This window comes from Colletotrichum acutatum (assembly GCF_030867785.1).
Source record: "Colletotrichum acutatum strain CBS 112980 chromosome Unknown BDZ83scaffold_92, whole genome shotgun sequence".
Classification (NCBI taxonomy): domain Eukaryota; kingdom Fungi; phylum Ascomycota; class Sordariomycetes; order Glomerellales; family Glomerellaceae; genus Colletotrichum; species Colletotrichum acutatum.
Genome location: NW_026849086.1, coordinates 63,874 through 83,977, shown reverse-complemented (window position 1 = coordinate 83,977; position 20,104 = coordinate 63,874). Strand labels below are relative to the sequence as shown.

The following is a 20,104-nucleotide window of genomic DNA, read 5'->3' as shown; positions in this document are numbered from 1 at the left end:
CTCTGTGGCACGCCGACCTATGCGAGATTTCGTCCAGCCTGCTTGAATTACCATTTCGTTTAACCCCGCTAGCTCCGAAACCCTACATGTAAGTAAGTAGGTAAGTTAGTAGGCGCCAAAATTTCGTGCGTTGGGGAACACAGATAGGCATCTTGCGCACTCCTCGGCAACGGTTGAGAAAAGTGTCACTTCAACATCTCCGTTATTGTTGATGATGAGGGAGAATTCCTGCCGATTGCCGGAGCCGGCCCGAAGTCTACTTCTCGACAGTAGAACCGCCCCGAACGGTTCGGTACTCCGGCGGGCCTGTACAATCCGTTCAATTAGGTAGTCACTTGAAATCAATCAGACTAAAAACCAAGGCTGTCGAGAACTCGTCGATATCAGCGATACTTCTCAATGACTGCGAAATGGCATCGTTGACACAAAGGGCTAGGGCAGTCTTTATAGCCTTAAACATCATCTTCACAGCTTTCTCAACATGGACTTATGGCGGATTCGTCTTATGGTCGACCCTAGCTGACACCTAGCACCCGTTGATTGCGGGGTATAAAGCTTATTGAACCGACGAACACGCTCCAGCCCGTGACGTTGGCCAGTCTACATCTACGAATGGGTGAGATGGGGCTGGGTTGTTGCCCCTCGCGATCTACCCAAAGGGAGGCGAGGATTCCCGGAGCTGTAAGACATGAACTCTCCTATCGGCATAGCACGGCAGCGGCAGCGATAAGAAGGTCTCACGTCATTTCACGGCTTGATCACCTACCCCTCCCTCCCTTTCCCGCCAGCTGCATCTTCACACCTGCGCAACCAAATTACCAGGCCGAAAGCCATCTCGCCTGGGGACTACATCCATCATTTTGCGGTTGAAAGGCTGTTAGAATTCCTTTTCAACCTAAGCCAAAACCCTGACCTCTCTAGCGGTCTTTCTCCGCGAAGATGGATCCCGCGAAGCTTACTGGCCAGGCACTCCTTAGCCATACCATTCAGACGACGCCCATCATCGACAACCATGCCCATCCTCTTCTAGATCTCGATGCAATTGGCCGTTATCCTCTTCTATCAATCACAACTGAAGCGCACGGCGATGCAATCCACGCCTCATTGACCAGTTTGGCCCACTTGCGCGCCGTCAAACAGCTCTCCAAGATCCTTCGATGCGAACCGAGTTGGGAAGCCGTCGTGAATGCCATTGAGGCGAAACGCATCGAGGACTATGATGCCTGGGTCGCGGAATGCCTCAATGGAATTGAATCGGTTCTGGTCGACGATGGTTTAGATGGCGAGAATGCGGTCTATCCTTACACGTACTTCAGCGACCTTACCCGCAGCCCCGCCAAGAGGATTGTGCGCATCGAGAAAATTGCGGCAGACATTATCAATAACCATCTCCCCACGGATGAGAACGCTCCAAGAACCGCCAAAGACGCCGGGTCCGTGTTTGAAAAGGCATTGAAGGCGTTTGATCACAGTATTGTGGAGGCCATAGCCGATCCAGAAGTCGTTGGCTTCAAGTCCGTGATTTGCTACCGCACTGGTTTAGGTATCCCTAGGAGACCAGACGCTGCTGCGGCTCGCAAGGTATTCGAGGAGATCCACGAGAAACATACCAAAGGCACTGACAAGGCATTCACACGCGTCAATCATCGTGGGCTTAATGAGTATCTGGTGCATAGATTGGCTTGTCTCATAAGGAATGCTTCAGGCTCTGGCAAGAAGCCAATTCAATTTCACACTGGCCTCGGCGACAACGACATCACTCTCACTTCCGCTTCCCCATCACATCTACAGGAGTTCATTCGCCAGTACCCCACGATTCCCATCGTACTCCTGCATGCCAGCTACCCCTTCATGAGAGAGGCCGGGTACTTGGCGTCTGTGTATGCCAACGTCTACACTGATATTGGCGAGATATTTCCGTTCCTGAGCAGAGATGGCCAGGAAACTGCCGTGCGGCAGGTTCTAGAGCTGTGTCCCTGGTCTAAGATATTGTGGAGCACTGATGGGCATTGGTTCCCAGAAACCTACCTACTCGCCGTCCTTCAAGTGCGGGAGGTCTTGGAAAAGGTCAATAATGTCATATGCCGCTTCTTCTATCCGTCAATGCTGACATGTTCCAGGTCTTGTCTGAGTATTCCCGCAAGGGACACATGACCTGGCGGGAAGCAACTCAACTCGTCAAAGACATCCTCTTCAACAACTCCAACCGTGTGTACCATCTCGGACTAGAGTTCAGCTTCGATGAAACAATTGCGAACCCGAGAAGACTGTCAGGAAGAAGCGATCTTGACATCCTCGAAGCTTTCCTGGATGGAAAAAAGCCACCTCAATACCTGCGCATCTACTGGAATGACCTGACAGCAACACCACGAGTTCGCGCGATACCAATGCGCAAAGTTCTCTCTGTAATGAACGAAGACGGTGACTTCTCCATTAGTATCACAAAAGCAAGTCTCGGACTGTTGCAGAACGACCACGTGGTCCCAGGGGCATCTGGCACCGGAGAGTACCGCCTCCATCCCGACTTCACCTCACTTCAGGAGGGTCCCAGAGAGGGTCATATCAGCGTCTTTGGCGATTTCAGAGAGTATGACGGCTCTGCTGTACCCTTCTGCCCGCGATCATTACTGCAAAGGGTAATCGAGATAGCTGCCCGACATGGGTTGACCTTCAGTCTCGGGTTCGAGATTGAGCTGGTTCTCCTCGAGCACGTGGATAACTCCTTCGAAAAGTACAAAACCCTTAGCAACGACGGCCACGCATGGTCTACCTCCCGCATGATGGATCACCCTGTCTTTGCCAAAGTCATTGAGAAGGCTGTGGCCGAGCTAGACGCCGACGGCATCTACATCGAACAAGTGCACCCTGAGAGTGCGGCCGGCCAGTTCGAAGTCATCCTTCCTCAGGCGCCTCCCCTCGAAGCAGTCGACACATTGCTTTACGTACGTGAGGTCATCTCAGGCATCGCAGCTGCAGAAGGTTACAGGATGACTCTTCACCCAAAACCATATCCGACAGCTTGCGGCACCGCAGCCCATGTGCACATGTCAATCAACTCCGCTGCAGGCTCCAAGCCAGAGACGTACAACCCATTTTATGCCGGGATCTTGAGGCACCTTCGCGCGATTACGGCCTTCACATACAGCAACCCTGTCAGCTACGAGAGAGTTCAAGATGGCTGCTGGGCCGGCGGTCGCTGGGTAACGTGGGGCACCCAGAACAGAGAGACGCCGCTGCGCAAGATTGAGAACAGCCATTGGGAGGTCAAGTGCATGGACGGCATCGCAAATCCGTACCTCGCACTCGCTGCACTCCTGGGCGCAGGCACACACGGTGTCATCGAAGGCGAGAAGATGACCTGGGGTGATTGCGAGGTTGACCCGGCGTCTTTGACGCCGAATGACCGGAAGGAGCTGGGCGTCGAGCAGATGCTTCCTTCAGGTCTGCCAGAGGCGCTCAAAGCTCTCCGCGCGGACGATGTCATGAACGAGCTGCTTGGTGAGGACTTGGTAGAGAGATACGTCACAGTCAAGGAGGAGGAGATGAAGAACCTTGAGGCTATCAGTAGTGATGACCGGCGACAGTGGATCTTGGAGAGATACTAGGACAACATCTCGACCAAACTGGAGCTGATGACCAAATTTATCTTAGCTGGGTGCCTGTCTACACACTATGAATGAAACAAAAGTTATAATACTAAGTGCACTTCATTACTTACTCTCTTTGATGATGGTCTGCAAAGCCTTGACATACTCATCAACCTCCTTGGCCCCGATGAGAGTGAGATCCCTCCGACGGCCCTCAAACATGATATACGGTACCGAATCAACACCATCCATGGCAGCCATTCGAATCATGTTTCTCGTCTCCATCTTCCCTTCACTTTCATCATCCACAACCGCCTTCGCCTCCGTCTCCGAAATACCGGCCTCGACGCACGCGTCAACCAGCACATCCTTGGAGTTTTGATCCTGCTCGCATTCGAAGTAGCGACTATATAACGCATCAACTAGTCGATTCGCAGTCTCTGCATTCTTGGCTTCCTGAAAATGCTGGATAATTCGATGTGACGGAAGCGTGTTGGACATGGTGCCCCCAAAGGAGAAGTTGATGCCGGCTGCGGATCCGAGGGCCCCCATTGTCGCTTCGAAAACTTCTTGCTTTTGATCGGAGGCATCATGCTTGGCTGTCGTGTACCAGTGCCGCTTGCCCTGCGGCTCTGATGGGAAGTCTGGGTAGAGTTGGTATGGACGGAAGACCAAGGTGAAGGAAACATCTTTGCCATTGGGGCTGGCCGCGACTTGATTGAGAGCTTCCGTCAATCTGCCTACTGTCAGATCACGAAAGTGCATCCATGTTTGTGATTTGATACCTCTTTTTAGCGATATAGGTCCTTTCCTCGAAGGGTTAACTTTCGTTCATGGTAGAAAATTCCAGGTTGTGGTGGAATGAGACGCTCACCAGGGACAGACTGTGTCCAAAGTAAATGTGATCTGTGACTGATACATGTTTTGAAAGTTGAGAGAATTGACTTAGTAAAATGTGGTTTTTACTTTTGTCTTTGACACTTGAAGCCTGCCTGAAGATGCCGGAATGACGCTTGCCTGAACATCAGTTGGTCACTACCCCGCACCTATGATCTCCTATTTAGGTCGCGTTCACGTGGCCGGGAGATCGACGGAATTCACAACGAGATTGCATATAAGTTGGGGCTGGACGTCAATTCTTCTACAATTGACTTGACCGATATCTTTCCCTTTTCACCTTTTCCTACCCCTATTTCGCTCGCTCCCCCTTGGATTGTTACATGCTTGTGAGCTCTTACTCAATCATGCCTTTTCATTGGGCCTTAAGCGTCTGTTACTTCTTGCTCAAAATGCAGGCTCAGACAGCCCGACGAAAGTAGAAGGGAGGTCGATGTATCAAGTAGCAAGTCATACTTACTTCTCAAATATCTCTAGGACAATCGATGACTCGATAAGTGAGGGCCATGATGAGTCGGGGGAATCAGAGCAAAGAAGCTGATTGCGGGAGCCAAAGGAGCGCGGTCTTCCTCTAACCGCACTATGAACGATGCTATCTAGATTGACTGGGAAGGAAAGTCGAGGAGAGGTCTTGCCCCGCTTTTTGACTATTCGGGAGCTAAGATGGGGTATGAGAGTTGAGTGAACTGGGAAGTAAAGTCGTGACGAGCGCTAAACGACGAAAACCCACTTTGACTTCTGTTGACAAGATCTTTTCTCGGAATCATTAGCGACTCAAGATAAGTAGTATTGAGCACCTGACGCTAAGCTGGGACTATAAGAATAAGCAAAGGCTTCTAGAACGTGTCGAGACTCGGAAGTAGTTTTTACCTGCATCAAAAACAACTTACATGCAGCTTTGCGACCAAGAAGTAAACGATTAAAGCTTCTAGCTTCCTCTTTGTACGTTATATCAGTACCTTTTAGCGTCTCACTAACACAACTCACAGCGACGTTTCTTGTTAAGTGAAACCAGCAATTATAATCTTCCTCAAACTTCACTTAAGATTAGACGTTTTCGTGTAATTGTAATGTTTGCAGGGACATTCTTTCACAATGGCAGAGTTCTCGTCAACGCCGGGACTGGACTCAACGCCGAAGCAACTTTCGTCGACAGTCTCTTGGTGATAGACGAGAAGATCGCAGCTGTCGGAACTCGGAAAGAAATAGAACCATTAGACTTAACCGGCTTCAGGGTCCACAACCTGCAACAGCGTACCATTCTTCCCGGCTTCATTGACGGCCATATGCACCTCCTCCTGCTAGGACAATCTCTTCGGAAACTCGACTTATCAAATTGCAAAACGATAGACGACATCCGATTCAGCATTGGGTCATACGCTAAGGCAAACCCGAACCTCCCAACAATTCTCTGCAGAGGATGGAGGCACTCGATGACTCCAAAGGGGGTCTCGGCTGCTCTACTTGATGATATTGATCCCCGCCCAATTTTTGTCGATGCGAGCTCGTTACACTCATCTTGGTGTAATAACGCAGCTCTGAAAGAGCTTGGAGTCGCTGATATGCCGGATCCAGCTGGCGGACGCATCCATCGCGATGAACATGGGAACCCATCTGGTGTTCTCGATGAAGGTGCAATGATGTCCATCATCTGGCCGTACCAGGCTTCCTCATCCCCCAAAGAAGAGCGAATCAAGGCCATCATCGCCGCAGTGAAGGAGTACAATGCGGCGGGATATACCGGTGTGGTGGAGATGGCAATGGACGAGGAAGCCTGGGACGCAATCATAACCCTTCGAGATACCCAGCCCGATTTTCCGATCCGTGTAGCTGCTTACTGGCTGATCAAGCCAACAACGGATCATAATGCCAACTCCTGTCAAGTTCGTCGCGCTATTGAGCTGAGCCGTGCTTACAACTCCACCACTAGCTCGGACTTCCGGATTGTCGGCATCAAGGTGATTTGCGATGGCATTATCGATGCTTGCACGGCGTTTCTCTCGGAACCGTACGCACCGGCAGGCAAGCCCCCACCGATTTGGGAACCAGAATACCTGGACCCCGTAGTCAAGGAAGCGAACGATGGTGGTCTCCAAGTTGCCCTTCATGCCATTGGAGATGCCGCGGTTAGAATGGCAATCGACGCCATCGAGAAGCACACCACTCCCGGCCGCCGCCACCGCATCGAACATCTGGAACTTGTGTCACCAGAAGACGCCGCTCGCTTAGGCAGGCTGGGTCTCACAGCCTCCATCCAGCCAGTCCATTCAGATCCGGCCGTCCTCACTGAATGGCCCCGCCTGATCGGAGAAGATCGTTGTCATCGAGCATTTGCCTACCGCGAATTCGCCGACTCGGGGGCTTTGATGGCTATTGGCAGTGATAGTCCGACCTCTCCCTGGGCGCCGATGGAAAACCTGTATGTTGCGGCGATGAGACGGTCTGCAAGGGATCCAAAGTTCACTGGGACTTTCAACGAGCACTTCCGCCTTGGACTCTGTGAGTCTGTTACGGCCGCTACATGGGGTGCTGCTAGTAGTGTGTTTGACGAGAAGCGGACGGGGAGTCTTGCAGCTGGGAAGTGTGCTGATTTCATTGTGGTTGATATGAAGTGGGATGAGAGGAGCTTATTGCAAGCTCAAGTGAAGGAGACTTGGTTCGGCGGCAGGAAAGTCTGGGATATCCGCGACTCAGCATCGTCTTAGATCACCTCGGTTAAGTTTGGAGAGATCAGCTAGGCTTTGGCTGGTCTCGATGACGACTCTGGACACCGTATCAGACATGCGGAGACAACAACGGAAGACATCCAGAGATCAGAGCATTTCAAAATGGCCTACACAATACCCATCTATAAACACCACGTATATCTACACACCTTACTTTGATGATCCCCACAAGTCAGCAAAAGGGTCCCAGCTTGGGTCCTCAACAGGCGTATACTCCATTCTGTTGGCGATATTCTTCGCAACATCCTTCCCATACACGGCCCCAATCCACGCAAACGCCAAATCGATGCCAGCACTGATACCCGAAGACGTCCACACATTTCCATCCTGCACCCACCTTGCCTTGTGAATCCAGTTGACCTGCGGTCGTAGCGCAATCGTCTGGTCCCACGAGAGCTTATTCGTCGTCGCCCTCCGCCCATCTAGCACGCCCGCCCGTGCCGCGACTCCAGCGCCGGTACAGACTGTCAGCAGGTACTGTAGTGAGTCGAAGCGCTCCTTAACAAAGTCGATCGCGGTGCTGATGCTAGGGTTCCGGGTCCCCTGCCCGCCGGGGACGATGAGGACGTCAAGGGGCGGGGCGGTCTGAAATGTGTGTGTTGGGACGACGCTCTCGCAGAAGTTTGAGATGTGGCTGGCGTCCTTGACCCTTGTCGGCACCGGGTCTAAGGTATCTGCAATGATGTAGAGGTTCATTTTGTATGAGCCTGATAGCATGTTCAGGGCGTCCAGGGGCCCGAAGACGTCGAGGGACTGGAAGGCTGGGAAGAGTACGAGGCCAAAGTTGACGGGTTTGCCTGGTTTGAGTCAGAAAAGAGTAACTAAAAGACGCGATCAATTCTGTGAGATACTGGCTCACTCGTGCTCACGACTCACCATCAGCGGCACGCTCGCCATCTTGAGCCATTGGAAAGCTCAGGCTGATTCTTCTGACGCAAATCGAAGCAATTATGAATGCTGTAGAGGGCCTTCTGTAGATCACTGATGTGGCAAGGCTGCGACTTCTAGTGAGCATGCTTGTTCAGTGTTGAGAACTGTTTATCAAGACACCAAGATGGCGAGGGGCAGCGCTGGGACCCCGCGATTCAGTCATTGCTCATTTATCTCTAGCTATGTAGGCGGAAAACCGATGACCGCGCTCGGAGATCGGTAGGATTGTTTACGTAAGGAATCACTGTTGAGGGAGAGATTATGCGGGGATTATTACTAAAGTAACTGGGAAAAGAACCCCTTCTGAATCGCGTCATCTTGCTTGGAAATTCTACGGGAGTAGTTGCGGTGTCTGCCGAGGCATGGAATGTGATGATGCTTCTAATATCTAGAGCTTGTTGCCCATATTCACATGAACCGCCTTGATCTGGCTGTACGCCTCAAGTCCTGCCTCACCAAGCTCCCGCCCGATGCCGCTCTGCTTCACACCGCCAAAGGGGACCCTTGGATCACAGTCCTGTGTGCTATTCACCCAAACCATTCCCGCCTCGATCTCAGCTGCCACGCGATGCGCCTTTTCCAAGTTCGTCGTGAAGACTGCGGCGCCAAGGCCATAAACACTGTCATTGGCAATCGACACCGCTTCGGCCTCGTCGCCAAACTTTTGAATCACAACGACAGGGCCGAATATTTCCTCGCGCCAGATCTTCATGTCGCTCTTGACGTCGGTGAAGACGGTCGGCGCGACATAGTACCCCCTTTCGCCCAGATGCGCCGGCCTCTCGCCGCCAGTCTTGATTGTAGCTCCTTCGTCACGGCCGATCCGGAAGTAGGACATGATGCGGTCGTATTGTTGCTTCGAGACTTGCGGGCCCTGGTAGGTTTCGGCGTCCCACTGATTGCCGACTTTACTTGTCTTGTGGACCTCGTCGATGAACTTCGCGACAAAGTTATCGTAAATATCCTGCTGCACGAGAATCCGCGATGTGGCTGTGCAGATTTGCCCTTGGTTGGACATGATGCCCATGTGTGACCACCGAACAGCCTGCTCGAGATCCGCGTCGTTGAAAACCAACAGCGGCGATTTCCCGCCCGTCTCGAGGGTGATGTTCTTCAGTGTTGCAGATGCCATCTTCATAATGTTGGTTGCGGTCGCCGTTGATCCCGTAAATGCGACTTTATCGACCAACGGATGGGAGACGAGGGCCGCGCCAGCATCCTTACCCAGACCATTGATGAAGTTCACGACGCCTGGCGGGAAGCCGGCTTCCTTGATGAGGCGACCGAAGACCAGAATGCTAAGGGGAGTCTGTTCAGCGGCCTTCAAAACAACGGTATTTCCGCAGGCTAGTGCGGGGCCGAGCTTCCATCTGTTTTGCGGTTGACGGGTCAGCAAAATGTAACTCAGTCTATCATCGTAGAAAGCATCTTACGTTGCCATCGAGATGGGATAGTTCCACGGAATGATTTGACCTACAACCCCTACGGGCTGGCGGACGGTGTAGGCGAACTTGTTTGGCAGGCTGATCGTCTGGCCAAAGATCTTGTCGCACCAGCCGCTGTAATAGCGGATCACTCCGACGGCTTCGACCATGTCGTTTGTCAATGCCTCTTGGTACGTCTTGCCTGCGTAGTTACGTCGTCAGAATTGGACTGGAGCAGGTGTTGTCTTGAGGTCGAGTAGAATTTTGAGGATTTCTTACCGTTATCCCAAGCGTCGATAGTTGCGAGCAATTCCTTATTCGACTCCATCAGGTCCGCAAGACGGGCCATGAGAATGCCTCTGTCTGAAGCCGACAGCGCCTTCCAGGAGGGCGCCTTCAGCGCCGCAGCGGCGGCCTTGACGGCTTTGTCGACATCGTCTTCAGTGGCTGCATGAACTCTCGCGATTTCTTCTTCGGTCCTGATAACCCGCGGGACGTTAGTAAGTCATCTTAGTTAAAACATTGTGAATCATCTGAAGACCACCGCTTACGCTGGATCAATAGCAGGAATGGTCTGTCCAGAGGATGAGGGAACGAATTCGTTGTTGATGAAGAGGCCGGTTGGCTGAGTCCACTTCTGGCCGTTAGGCGCAGTCAACTCAATGGAGAGATCTCCCATCTTGATTTCAAAACGTGAAACGAGACTGCGATGTTGAGTTCTCTCTCTCGGAAGTTCAGTCAGCATGCAGGCTTGAGATGGTGATGAGGGCCGGCGTTATGAATCAGGTTCTTGAAGTTGGGATGAGTTTTAATGTCCAAGAAGACGTTTCCAGAATCAATTGAGTAAGTAGTTAGGCTTCATGAGATAGGTTATCACTCCGAACCATCATCTGATAAACGCCTGCGAATTCGGCCTTGACATGCGAGCAGATTGAATCCGCCTGTGACGCTGTATCTGTTCAGTATCGGCGTAGCCTGCCAGGCGGGGTCTCACTTACCCCTCCCCCGCAGTGGGGGAAAGCTGAAATGAGACAGCGTTTCCAAAAGACATTCATCGGGTGGCCTCTCGGATTGAGTATCCGAGACTCTCATCTTTTTGGACCGCGAAGCGACTGAGATTTTCGTACCGATTTGGCACATTTTTCTCTTTCGGGTCTCAGTTGGGAATGATCATGTCAGAGCAGTGAAGCTCAGAGTGGTCGGGGAGGCCTTCCTCATAGAATTTGCGTAACCAAACGAGGACAGTAGCGAGTCTTCGTAGAGGAGATGGAGAATGAGGGGCCAAGTCCACACCACCACATTGCGATTCGGAGAGCTTGCTCCCTGATTTAGGCACTCGTCCCTCAATTGAAGCTGAATCGGAGTCCTCTAACTAGATTAACCTCACTGGAGCATTGAGATAATGAGTGAAATCTGATTTGACGGAAAGGATCGAAGCCTGATGGTGAACACTTCTCTTTGGGCCGGTAACATATGAAGGATTTCATCCGATTTTGACTGGATGATCCGGCTTTACGATTGTATGAGATATGCAATTCATTTTGTTCTTGGTTTATGTACCGCCATCTAGGGCCACGCATCGACTGCTCATCGCTTAAGCTCACTGTGCTGAACCTTGGGAGCTTCCCAAGACACAGCTTTGGGGATCTCCTCCTCCAAACTCTCGCCTGCCGGCGCCCAACCCAGTACCTTCTTGGCCCTAAGTGCCTCGCTGCGAGCATTCGTTCCAAAGAGCACCGTTCCGTGTGGCAGCACCTTGTTCGCTTCCTCGGGTCCAACTTCCTCCACCTCATCTTCTGAAATGAGACCCTTCTTCGCAGCAGCGGAAGCGACCAATTTCGAGATTTCACCAAACGACTGTGAAGCATGTCTGTTAGCTGGTGCAAAGGAAGGATTTGAGCCCAGAGTTATCTTCACTCACAATTTCACCAACACCAGTGAGATACAGTCCATTCTCGTTCCAAACCTCGCCCTCGCCCTTCTTCTCCGCAGCTCGCTCGACAAGCCGGGCAATCAACTGTGCAACGTCCTCAACATGCACATTTCCCCAGCGACTTAGGCCCTTGCCGACCTGCACCCCGCGACCGCGGTCCAGCGTGGCTTTCGCCAGCGACGGGATCTGCACGCTGCGCTGGTTGACGGGGCCGAGTCCCCGGCCGTAGATGATGGGCGGGAACACCAGTGCCGTGTTGATCTTGGGCTCATCGGCGGCGACTTTGAGGAGGTAGTTGTCGACGGCACGGGTCGGGTATTTTTGGATGAAGGATCGCAGGTCGTCGATTCCGGTCAGGTCGTTGAAGACCAGGTCGCTCGCCGAGCCTGGACTGCGGGACTTGTCGGCGAGTTCTGCTGCGGCAAGTGCGCTGGCGCCAGAGATCTGGATCCAGTGCGCTGCGCTAAGATGTTAGCATCATTGACCGTAGCTCCTGAGTGTAAACTGGATGAAGAAAAGGCTGCGTAGACTTACATGGCTTCTGCTCTGCCGACTTGGACGATAGGGCCTTGTGGATGGTCTCAACGCTCTTCAAGTGTCCAGACGCAGCCAGATCTGGCATTGGTGTTAGCGAATTCAGCTCGTGAGGCCGCTATGTGGCAGAACCAAAACATACGGACAACGACATCGGCATTGGAAGCTTCTCGAGTGATGGTCTCAACATCGTCAAGATCACCCTCGACGATCTCGACCTTGCTGAAGGCGCCGGTGATAATCTTGCCCTTGGCGCTGTCGCGGACTAGCGCTCTCACAGCGTACTCGGGGTGCGACTTGGCGAGCAACGAGAGGACGCTGCCGCCAATGTAGCCCGTCGCTCCGGTCCTGGAGGCTTTCTGTGAGCACGGAGCACTTACACGGGCTTATTTCACTGAGCTTCATTTGACTTACAGGAAGATGTTAACCATTCTGTCTAAATTTTGCTATCCTCTGCGCTGAAATCTTTCCGATTGAGTGTTGGAGATGAGTGAAGAGTTGATAATGGCGATTCGGAACTTGAGGATCTAAGGAGGCATCACATGGAAGTATATAAACCACTCGCAACCTACTCGCGCTGGCCTTCCAAACAGGGGTTGAAGCTTGGAGCAGATTACCAATCTCTTCCAGTGGACGAGAGCAGTGAAGCTGCCAAGCTGCCCCACGAATTACACAATGCGCTACTCCATCGCGTCACTCCAGCTTGTTTAAACATTGACGCCAATTGCCAATTAGCGATGCTATCTTGACTACAGACGACCCACCGAAGGGTGTGCTAATGTATGATTCTGTCTTCGAGAACGGTCTTTGTGAGTCCTGCTTATAGATCAATCGTTTTATCCATGTTCGAGACGTGTCCCTGGCCATGGCTGAGCCTATGATAGCCGCTTGAATACCCCTTCCAACACATCGAGGAAAATATCGGCTATCGATCGCTACTCGTCAGTCTCCAAGCGTACTCTAGATTATCAATTCCTTGGGTATTGACTTACCATGATGCTTCTCGAACACCAACATCGGCCGTAATCGGACTGCAGCATCGCCGCTGCCACCCATGTTCACCCCCTTCGATTTAGCCAGGGCCAAAACCTCTTCCCTCCGTGGACAATCCCACGCAATGAATGTCCCGCGATCCTTGCCACGAAGGTTCAATACGTGCTGCGGGTACTTGTCCGCCAGCGCCTCCAGCTCCCGGTACAGGTACCCGCCGACCCGCGCCGTTCGCTCAACCAGCCCGTGCTTCTCAATCTCTCCGTAAATCGCCTTGAACAGCAGCGCTCGCACGGGATCGCCCATCCAAGTATTGAACTGGCGGTACGGCTTGTCAGGCCGTAGACCAGCGTCGCCAAAGTAGAAACCCGCCGCCTGTGCCTTCTTTGAGAAGGTGACCATGTCTGGCGGAGAAGGGAGGTTCCAGTGCTCGTGGGCCCAGAATTTGCCTGTTGCACCTACTCCTGTTTGAACTTCATCGACGATCATCAACACGCCCTTACGCTTGGTAAGCTCCCGAAGACCACGGAAGAAGGCGGGGGATGCGTGGTTGTCGCCGCCCTCGGCTTGGACAGGTTCAATGACCACTGCCGCGACTGTGTCGTTGGCCTCGTCCAGCACACGCTCTGTTTCTTCGAGGCACCTCCTCTCCTCGGCAGCATTCTCAGATGCGAATTGGTCAAGGGGGTACTTGAGCTGCGGGAAAGGAGCCACAGGCCAGTCGAAGGCCGGCACATCGAGTTTGTGGATTGGTTTGCTCCTCGTCGTGGATAAACTTCCAAAAAGACGGCCGTGGAACCCCTTCGAAAATGACATTATCGAATACTTCTTCGCACCAGGCGTTTGGTTGCGCATGACAGACTCCAGCTCAGCAGTGCTGAAATCCCTGCCACCGCGGTCCCGGGTCCCCTTCCAGATACAGGCGGCCTTGTATGCTGTCTCGTTTGCGTCCGATCCGGTGGTTGCCGTGAAGACTTGGTTTAGACCTTGCGGTGCGGCTTTCAGGATGCCGGTCTTGAGGAGGTCTGCATAGTCTGTTGATGGAAAACTTCCAAGTGCTGGCCGGCTGGCGATGGCACGGACCATGGCTGGGCTTACAGAGGCGCGGTTGAGTTCTGGGTTATTGTATCCCAGCGGAATCGAGGCGATTTGAGCAAATCTATGCATCAATCAGACGTAATTCGTCAGTTCTTTACTGGTCTATACGTGGGAATGAGGATCCTCGCAATACATACACATCCAAGAATGTGTTACCATCAGCATCGACAAGACTTCAGAATTCCATCAGCATCATAGATATGCAGACGAGGCGAACGACATGCGAATTTGACTCACTAATTACCTGTTGACCTCTCGTAGTCAACCAAAGTGTTCGCACTCCTGGTGTCAAAAACTTCCTCCAACTCTGCAAGACCGTCCTTTACCTTAGGTCCGGGAAGTGAGGATGTCACTAGCTTTGGCCTAGAAGGCTCGTTCGAGAAGATGGCAGCTGCGCGGTTGCTTGATGTAGCCGAGAATGTCCGCATGCCAGCGACAACTCGAGGCCACTGTCGGACTGCAGCGACCAGTGTGAGTGATCTAGGGTGCCTGAATTCCATTGCGACTTTGTTTAAGTCCTTTCACATGTACTGTGAACGTTTTTCGAGACGGAAGATTGATGATAAAATACTTGGTTTTATTCTGAGGTACAGTCCTGACACTCGACTTACACGCATGTGTCACGGACCACCTAAGTTCTCGCGAAGGCATTCCCATCATACTGTTCAGGCAGCACAACACGTCCAATTACACCACAATCAGATCCCCATCTCTTACCTTCCGGCCGTCAGACGTCTGCGGGTACTGGGAAGGAAAAGCCATAACTAAAGCTTGAGATTCATTCTAGTGACTGATCCGGCATTATCCTAGCGGAATGGACCCTACTATCGGCCGTGGAGTCTCCACCCCGTTAGCGCCGATACGTACCGATTCATGTCGCGGAAACCTTCCCAGATGATTTTGGCAGGAACAAAGATTGACTACACTTGGCATCCACGGATACCGACGCCGAACTGTCCACGCTTGATGAACAACATCCCTATCGCCCAGCTGGCCTAAGCTATTCCGCCGATGTCGATGCATACGTAACGGCAAATTCGTCTTGTGTCGCTCGTCGGCTTCTCTTTAAGTCACGCAAGAGCACGAGAGAATCGACCCATCGGGAACACAAGCCTGATGTGTTATCCCTCTCAACTACAATCATCTCCTACGTGCCAAATCCAATCAAACAGCTTGATCACCAGCCCTGAACTTCGGTTCCCTGCATCATCTTCGAGAATGCCTGCCCGTCCGGCCACCAGAGGGTCCAAATCCGGGGTAAAGCCGCCTCCTCCAAAAGGAAAGCCAACAGCGAAGACGAGGACCACCACCGACAGCGCTGCCCCAACAAAGAAGGTCCCTCGCTCAAGAACGTTCACAGGCTGCCGCACATGCAGAAGTCGCCATCTAAAGTGTGATGAGGCCCGCCCAGTATGCTCATCCTGCCGCCGCCTCAATCTCGTCTGCGAGGGCTACGATGGCCAGCTCCTGTGGGTTCCGGACCCCCTGTGCTCCGCCGAGCAGAAGCACGCTCATCGCGGCACGTCCTACCGGTACCCGCTTTTCACTGAGGAGGAGAGAAAGACGATGAGTGTCGAGATTGTGACGAGCATGGGGCGCCAGTCTGCCGGCGATATTGTTCTGGATCTCGACGAGAAGAGCGTTCATAGGGACGATGCGCATGTAGCTGGTCCGTTTGGTGTGTTTAGGGCCTTTGATGGCTCTCCGGATGCTGGATCGTCGCCGTTGCAGCATTCTTTGTCTGAGAGCTCGCCTAATACCTCGCCATCCGATGCCTTGCCAGAGACGGTGGACGGCGAGCTCGATGAAGATACCGAGGAGGTTGTCATCGAGCCTTGGTCCGTTGACGATAACTCCTTAGCTCTAGAGCCATATTTCTTACCTGGACCGTTCGACAACTTCAGCACCGAAGGCATGATCAATAACATGAGCCAGCCGTGGATGCATGGCGAAGGGTCGGGAAGTTTGTCTCACATGATGGCAATGGACAACTCTGCACTAGATCTTTTCTTTTCGCCATTATCCCCGCGCACGCCAGCAATGGCTCATACCGAGCTTGGGCCAGCGGAGGATACAAATAACCGACGCCAGAACCATGATAGGGTCCAAACCCATATAGAAGAACCGGCCAGTCCTTCGACAGACGAGCAAGACCTGTCGATCTCGCGCAAGCTTTCTACACCCTTTACTAACAATATGCCGGCAATCGAACCATGCTTGCCGTCACATGCAGCTTCCCTCTTACGATACTACAAGACTATGGAATCGTCGTCGTCCGTCAAGGGTATGAGGATATCACCGTGGCAGCTCTGGCTCCTGCCTTGCGCTCTAGAAACCTTTGCGGAACTGTCTCTCTGGAACACGACTTCGCATACCCGTCACAGTATCTTGTGTACGTTGCTAGCAAAGAGCGCCTTTCATATGCATCAGTCTTCGAACAAGGAAAGCCAGAAGTCAACAAGACAGTGGCTGGATATTGGACAGAACTATCAAAAGAGTGCCCAGTCGCATCTCAAAATGGCTTTACAAGGCGAATCTGATGAACCAAGTCAGGCCAAATACAACGAGATCCTCATGGCTATTCTTGCTACAGCCATGGTATCGGTAGGTACACTCTAAAACACACGATACCACTTGAATCTTCTAATGCCATTCAGGTTCTCTATAATGGATCCCGCGCAGTAAAGATCTTCCTCCTCGATGCCGAACGCCTGATCCGTCTCCGCGGCCTAGCGATGCCCAAATCCTTCCACGTCCGCGTCCTACACCATGTCTACACACACCTTCGCGTTATTGCAGAGAGTACAGACATTGCTATAGACTCTGCAAAATCCCAAGCGCAGGCAGCAACCGAGATGGCGGTGTCGCTCCGCAAGTTCCGTATTGCAGAAGATTCTCTCGGCGCCGACCTCGACCTGTCACGGGAGAAGCCCGCAGAGGTCGGCTACGCGGATATTCATCTAGATGTTTCTGGCCACTGGCCTGTGACGATGTACCCAGAGATCTATGGTGTGCCAGAGTCACTGATGACGCTGCTGTCGCAGACCATTAGCTTCGCCAATGAAAAGACCAAGCTGGAAGCCATGGCTATGTACGACCACCGCATCTCAATGGCCTTGTCGCGCCATATTAAACAATTGGAGCAGAATATCTGGTCCTGGTCACTGGGATCGTCGGATATGCAAAGTGGGCCGAGTCGTCCTCGGGAACTCGTCACTCAAGAGACGAAGCTCGTAGACCATCCTATCATCCGATATCTGACGCTTGCCATGCACCAGGCACTTATCATCTACTTTTACCGTCGCGTCTACAACATGAGCGCAATGGTAATTCAGGATTCTGTACGTAAGACGCTGGATTTCATTCAGCCGTGCCTTGAAGAGACAGCGGACGATCACGACTTTGCGACGAGCATAGGGTGGGCAGCTTTCATTGCTGCGTGCGAGGCTACAACGCCTGATTTACAAGAGATGGGCCTCAAAGTGCTTCAGGCAATTGATAATAGCGGCGTGATATTTGGTACGGATAAGCCTAGTGTTTTGGCCCAGAGTGTATGGGATAAAAGGACGGAGACCGGTGATTGGACTTTGAGCTGGCCGGACATGATGAATACTATTCCGAGGTGAATATATGTACATCAGCAGACTCCATGATGTAGACGATTAACAATGTGCAACTATAGCGTTTGAAACTTTTCTGTATTTAGGATTCAAAGTCCCAACCTTTCTCAAGAAAGCTATGCGAGCTCGCCCATCGACCAAAATTCCTCTGCCTTCGATGGGAGCTAGGGCGTCGATAGGATTGGCCAAAAAGCTGCATCATGAAGCCGCGTCGAAGAATCTATCCGAGGAAGCTGGGGGGTTAATTTTAGCGTGCCGATTTCTGTGAATAATAGCAACCACATCGAGCCTTGTTGAAACCTGCAAAGACACTAAGGGACATCGTACAAAGAAGCCGCCAAGACACGATCTGGGCATTGATCAAACATTTACTTCAATTTATCTACTAGTAAAGTACTCTACACAACAACCTCGACGCACGCATCCTTCAACAACTGCGCAAGCTCCTTGCGCCTCTCGCCCTCAAGCAGCTTAAACGGCTTGCGCATTCCTCCCGTCTTCCACCCGCGCAACTCCATGCCCGTCTTCACAGCCGCGCCGTAGTTGTCTCCAGGCGCCTCGAGGAACTTGCAAATAGGGAAAATCTTGGCCCACAGCTCCCTACCCTTGGCCAAATCCTTCTTCTCCCCCAGTGCTTCCCACAGCTGCGACGACAGCTCGGGGATGATGTTTGTCGCGCCCCACACGGAGCCCTTTGCGCCCGCGGCCAGGCCATAGAATGTGAGGGTGTCCCAGCCGTTGAAGGCGGTTACCTTGGAGGAGGTTGCTTCGGTGAAAAGCATGTCTGTCAGGGCGGGCGCGTTGCCGGAAGTATCCTTCAGATGTGTGACGCCAACTTCGGACAGCGAAGCAATCTCCTCAGGAGAGAGCGAAACGCCGCTGGCGGAGGGGATGTTGTAGTACATAATCGGCAATTTGGACTCGTCGTGAATCTCCTTGAGCAGCTCCTTCAACTGTACCAAGTTGGGCGCATCGTAAAACGGCGGGACAACCATCAGCGCGCTGGCGCCGACTGAGGCGGCGTAGATGGCGTGCTCGACGGCCTTTGCGGTGGAGAGATCGCCGATGCCCGCGACGACGGGGACTCGGCCGGCAGCAGAGTCGACGGACTGCTTGACGAGGATTTTGCGCTCTTCGGTGGTGAGGGCTGTGAACTCGCCCGTGCTGCCGCCGGGGACGAGGCCGTGGACGCCTGCGGCGATCATGCGTTGGATGTGTGCATCGAGGGCGGCGGTGTCAATTTCTTTTTGGTCGGGGGTGAAGGGGGTGATTAGGGCGACGAGGACGCCTTTGAGGTCGCTAGCAGTCATTTTGAACGTGTTATTCAGGTCGTTAGAGTGGTTTGAGGCTTTGCAGTAATTGAGAATGTTGTGCGGTGAACCGTAAGATAAGTTCTGCTGCAGAAAGACCAAGCTAAACGTTGATGTAAGGACTTGATTGATACTGCAATGTAAAGATTCAGGGCCTATTGAGCTTGGGATGCCAACGTCATATAGCTGCCAGTTTCCCTGGGTGTTTGTTTAATTTCAGCGTGTCAAAGATTACAAACGCAAGCCGGCTTCTCTTGCTTCGTACCTTGCGGATAGCTACACGCGCAAACCTTCTCTATTATAGCACAAAGACGACCGGAAGCGCACCCGATAACTCGAAGTATAACCAATTCGAGCAGGCCTGCCTCTTCTGTCACCTGTGCCCCTCACAACGGCTCTGGAAAAGGGATGTGAGGATGGCGGGGTAATTCGAATCGAGCGAAATAAGACGGCACCGCGGGGTCAGCTCCGGTCCCGGGGATCCACAATGCCCCGCGGTGACTGTCTCCAAAATCGCTGTCTTGATCGAGATACCGCGGGGTAGGTCCGGGCGGTAGAGTGGATCCCGTCGCGGAGGCCTTCCTGTAGGAGGCCGGCTTGGCCTGACTATGGTGTGTGTGGCGCAGAAACGGCCATCTGCTTCACACCATCACCAAACAGGACAGCCATTCTGCGCTCGAAAGGGACGACCAACATTGGGGTTTCATTGATACCGGTACAATAGGATTCTGGACGCAGCAATGCGTCCCAAGGGACACTAACTTCGTCATCCAGGGTCTCGTAGGAGTCAGTGTCTTTTTGCGAAGCTGCGTGGCGCTTGCAGATCCAGGTTGGGTGGCAAAGTCGGGCAAAGAAAGCCATGATGACACACATCGGCCAAAGTGCGCTTGAATTCTGCACATGTAGTCACAGTCATGGTTTGGGGTGCGATTAGAAACACCTTGAAGACAATTTTGTGTGATTGCCCAGGCCCGGCGCTCTTTAGCAGCTAATGATGCAGGAGATCCGGTTGTACTAGATTTGGTTGTAGGCTGTCACATTTTGTGCATCTTAGA

At 52.6% G+C, this 20,104-nt stretch overlaps 9 protein-coding genes across 9 annotated transcripts; 3 read left to right on the top strand and 6 right to left on the bottom strand.

Annotated features, from left to right (window-relative positions):
- Positions 1–939: 939 nt before the first annotated feature.
- BDZ83DRAFT_584758 (glutamine synthetase) lies at positions 940–3,605 on the top strand (the record flags this gene model as incomplete). Its single annotated transcript, XM_060505791.1, has 2 exons — positions 940–2,067; positions 2,121–3,605. 2 exons carry the CDS (start codon positions 940–942, stop codon positions 3,603–3,605), a joined length of 2,613 nt encoding a protein of 870 aa, XP_060361709.1.
- A 101-nt stretch (positions 3,606–3,706) lies between these two features.
- BDZ83DRAFT_677613 (thioredoxin-like protein) lies at positions 3,707–4,592 on the bottom strand. The gene is made up of 3 exons (XM_060511172.1): positions 4,462–4,592; positions 4,373–4,393; positions 3,707–4,323 (listed from the first exon to the last, which is right to left on the bottom strand). Exons 1-3 carry the CDS (start codon positions 4,506–4,508, stop codon positions 3,711–3,713), a joined length of 681 nt encoding a protein of 226 aa, XP_060361708.1. The 5' UTR covers positions 4,509–4,592; the 3' UTR covers positions 3,707–3,710.
- Positions 4,593–5,554: 962 nt separating this feature from the next.
- Positions 5,555–7,189, top strand: BDZ83DRAFT_755042 (amidohydrolase 3; the record flags this gene model as incomplete). Its single annotated transcript, XM_060514560.1, has 1 exon — positions 5,555–7,189. The coding sequence occupies one exon, from the start codon at positions 5,555–5,557 to the stop codon at positions 7,187–7,189; it is 1,635 nt and encodes a 544-aa protein (XP_060361707.1).
- Positions 7,190–7,289: 100 nt separating this feature from the next.
- Positions 7,290–8,376, bottom strand: BDZ83DRAFT_631422 (DJ-1/PfpI family protein). The gene is made up of 2 exons (XM_060508901.1): positions 8,087–8,376; positions 7,290–8,007 (listed from the first exon to the last, which is right to left on the bottom strand). Exons 1-2 carry the CDS (start codon positions 8,223–8,225, stop codon positions 7,361–7,363), a joined length of 786 nt encoding a protein of 261 aa, XP_060361706.1. The 5' UTR covers positions 8,226–8,376; the 3' UTR covers positions 7,290–7,360.
- Positions 8,377–8,528: 152 nt separating this feature from the next.
- BDZ83DRAFT_584804 (aldehyde dehydrogenase) lies at positions 8,529–10,243 on the bottom strand (the record flags this gene model as incomplete). Its single annotated transcript, XM_060505796.1, has 4 exons — positions 8,529–9,510; positions 9,574–9,766; positions 9,844–10,043; positions 10,116–10,243. The coding sequence occupies 4 exons, from the start codon at positions 10,241–10,243 to the stop codon at positions 8,529–8,531; spliced, it is 1,503 nt and encodes a 500-aa protein (XP_060361705.1).
- Positions 10,244–11,070: 827 nt separating this feature from the next.
- BDZ83DRAFT_705634 (uncharacterized protein) lies at positions 11,071–12,593 on the bottom strand. Its single transcript, XM_060511512.1, has 5 exons — positions 12,446–12,593; positions 12,174–12,379; positions 12,032–12,112; positions 11,486–11,955; positions 11,071–11,421 (listed from the first exon to the last, which is right to left on the bottom strand). Exons 1-5 carry the CDS (start codon positions 12,460–12,462, stop codon positions 11,152–11,154), a joined length of 1,044 nt encoding a protein of 347 aa, XP_060361704.1. The 5' UTR covers positions 12,463–12,593; the 3' UTR covers positions 11,071–11,151.
- Positions 12,594–12,706: 113 nt separating this feature from the next.
- BDZ83DRAFT_743202 (4-aminobutyrate aminotransferase) lies at positions 12,707–14,547 on the bottom strand (the record flags this gene model as incomplete). The annotated part of the gene is made up of 4 exons (XM_060513132.1): positions 12,707–12,956; positions 13,024–14,180; positions 14,257–14,292; positions 14,357–14,547. 4 exons carry the CDS (start codon positions 14,545–14,547, stop codon positions 12,907–12,909), a joined length of 1,434 nt encoding a protein of 477 aa, XP_060361703.1. The 3' UTR covers positions 12,707–12,906.
- A 790-nt stretch (positions 14,548–15,337) lies between these two features.
- On the top strand, positions 15,338–17,745 carry BDZ83DRAFT_584805 (fungal-specific transcription factor domain-containing protein; the record flags this gene model as incomplete). Its single annotated transcript, XM_060505797.1, has 2 exons — positions 15,338–16,723; positions 16,777–17,745. 2 exons carry the CDS (start codon positions 15,338–15,340, stop codon positions 17,743–17,745), a joined length of 2,355 nt encoding a protein of 784 aa, XP_060361702.1.
- Positions 17,746–18,137: 392 nt separating this feature from the next.
- On the bottom strand, positions 18,138–19,502 carry BDZ83DRAFT_705624 (uncharacterized protein; the record flags this gene model as incomplete). The annotated part of the gene is made up of 1 exon (XM_060511511.1): positions 18,138–19,502. Exon 1 carries the CDS (start codon positions 19,047–19,049, stop codon positions 18,138–18,140), a length of 912 nt encoding a protein of 303 aa, XP_060361701.1. The 5' UTR covers positions 19,050–19,502.
- Positions 19,503–20,104: the final 602 nt, after the last annotated feature.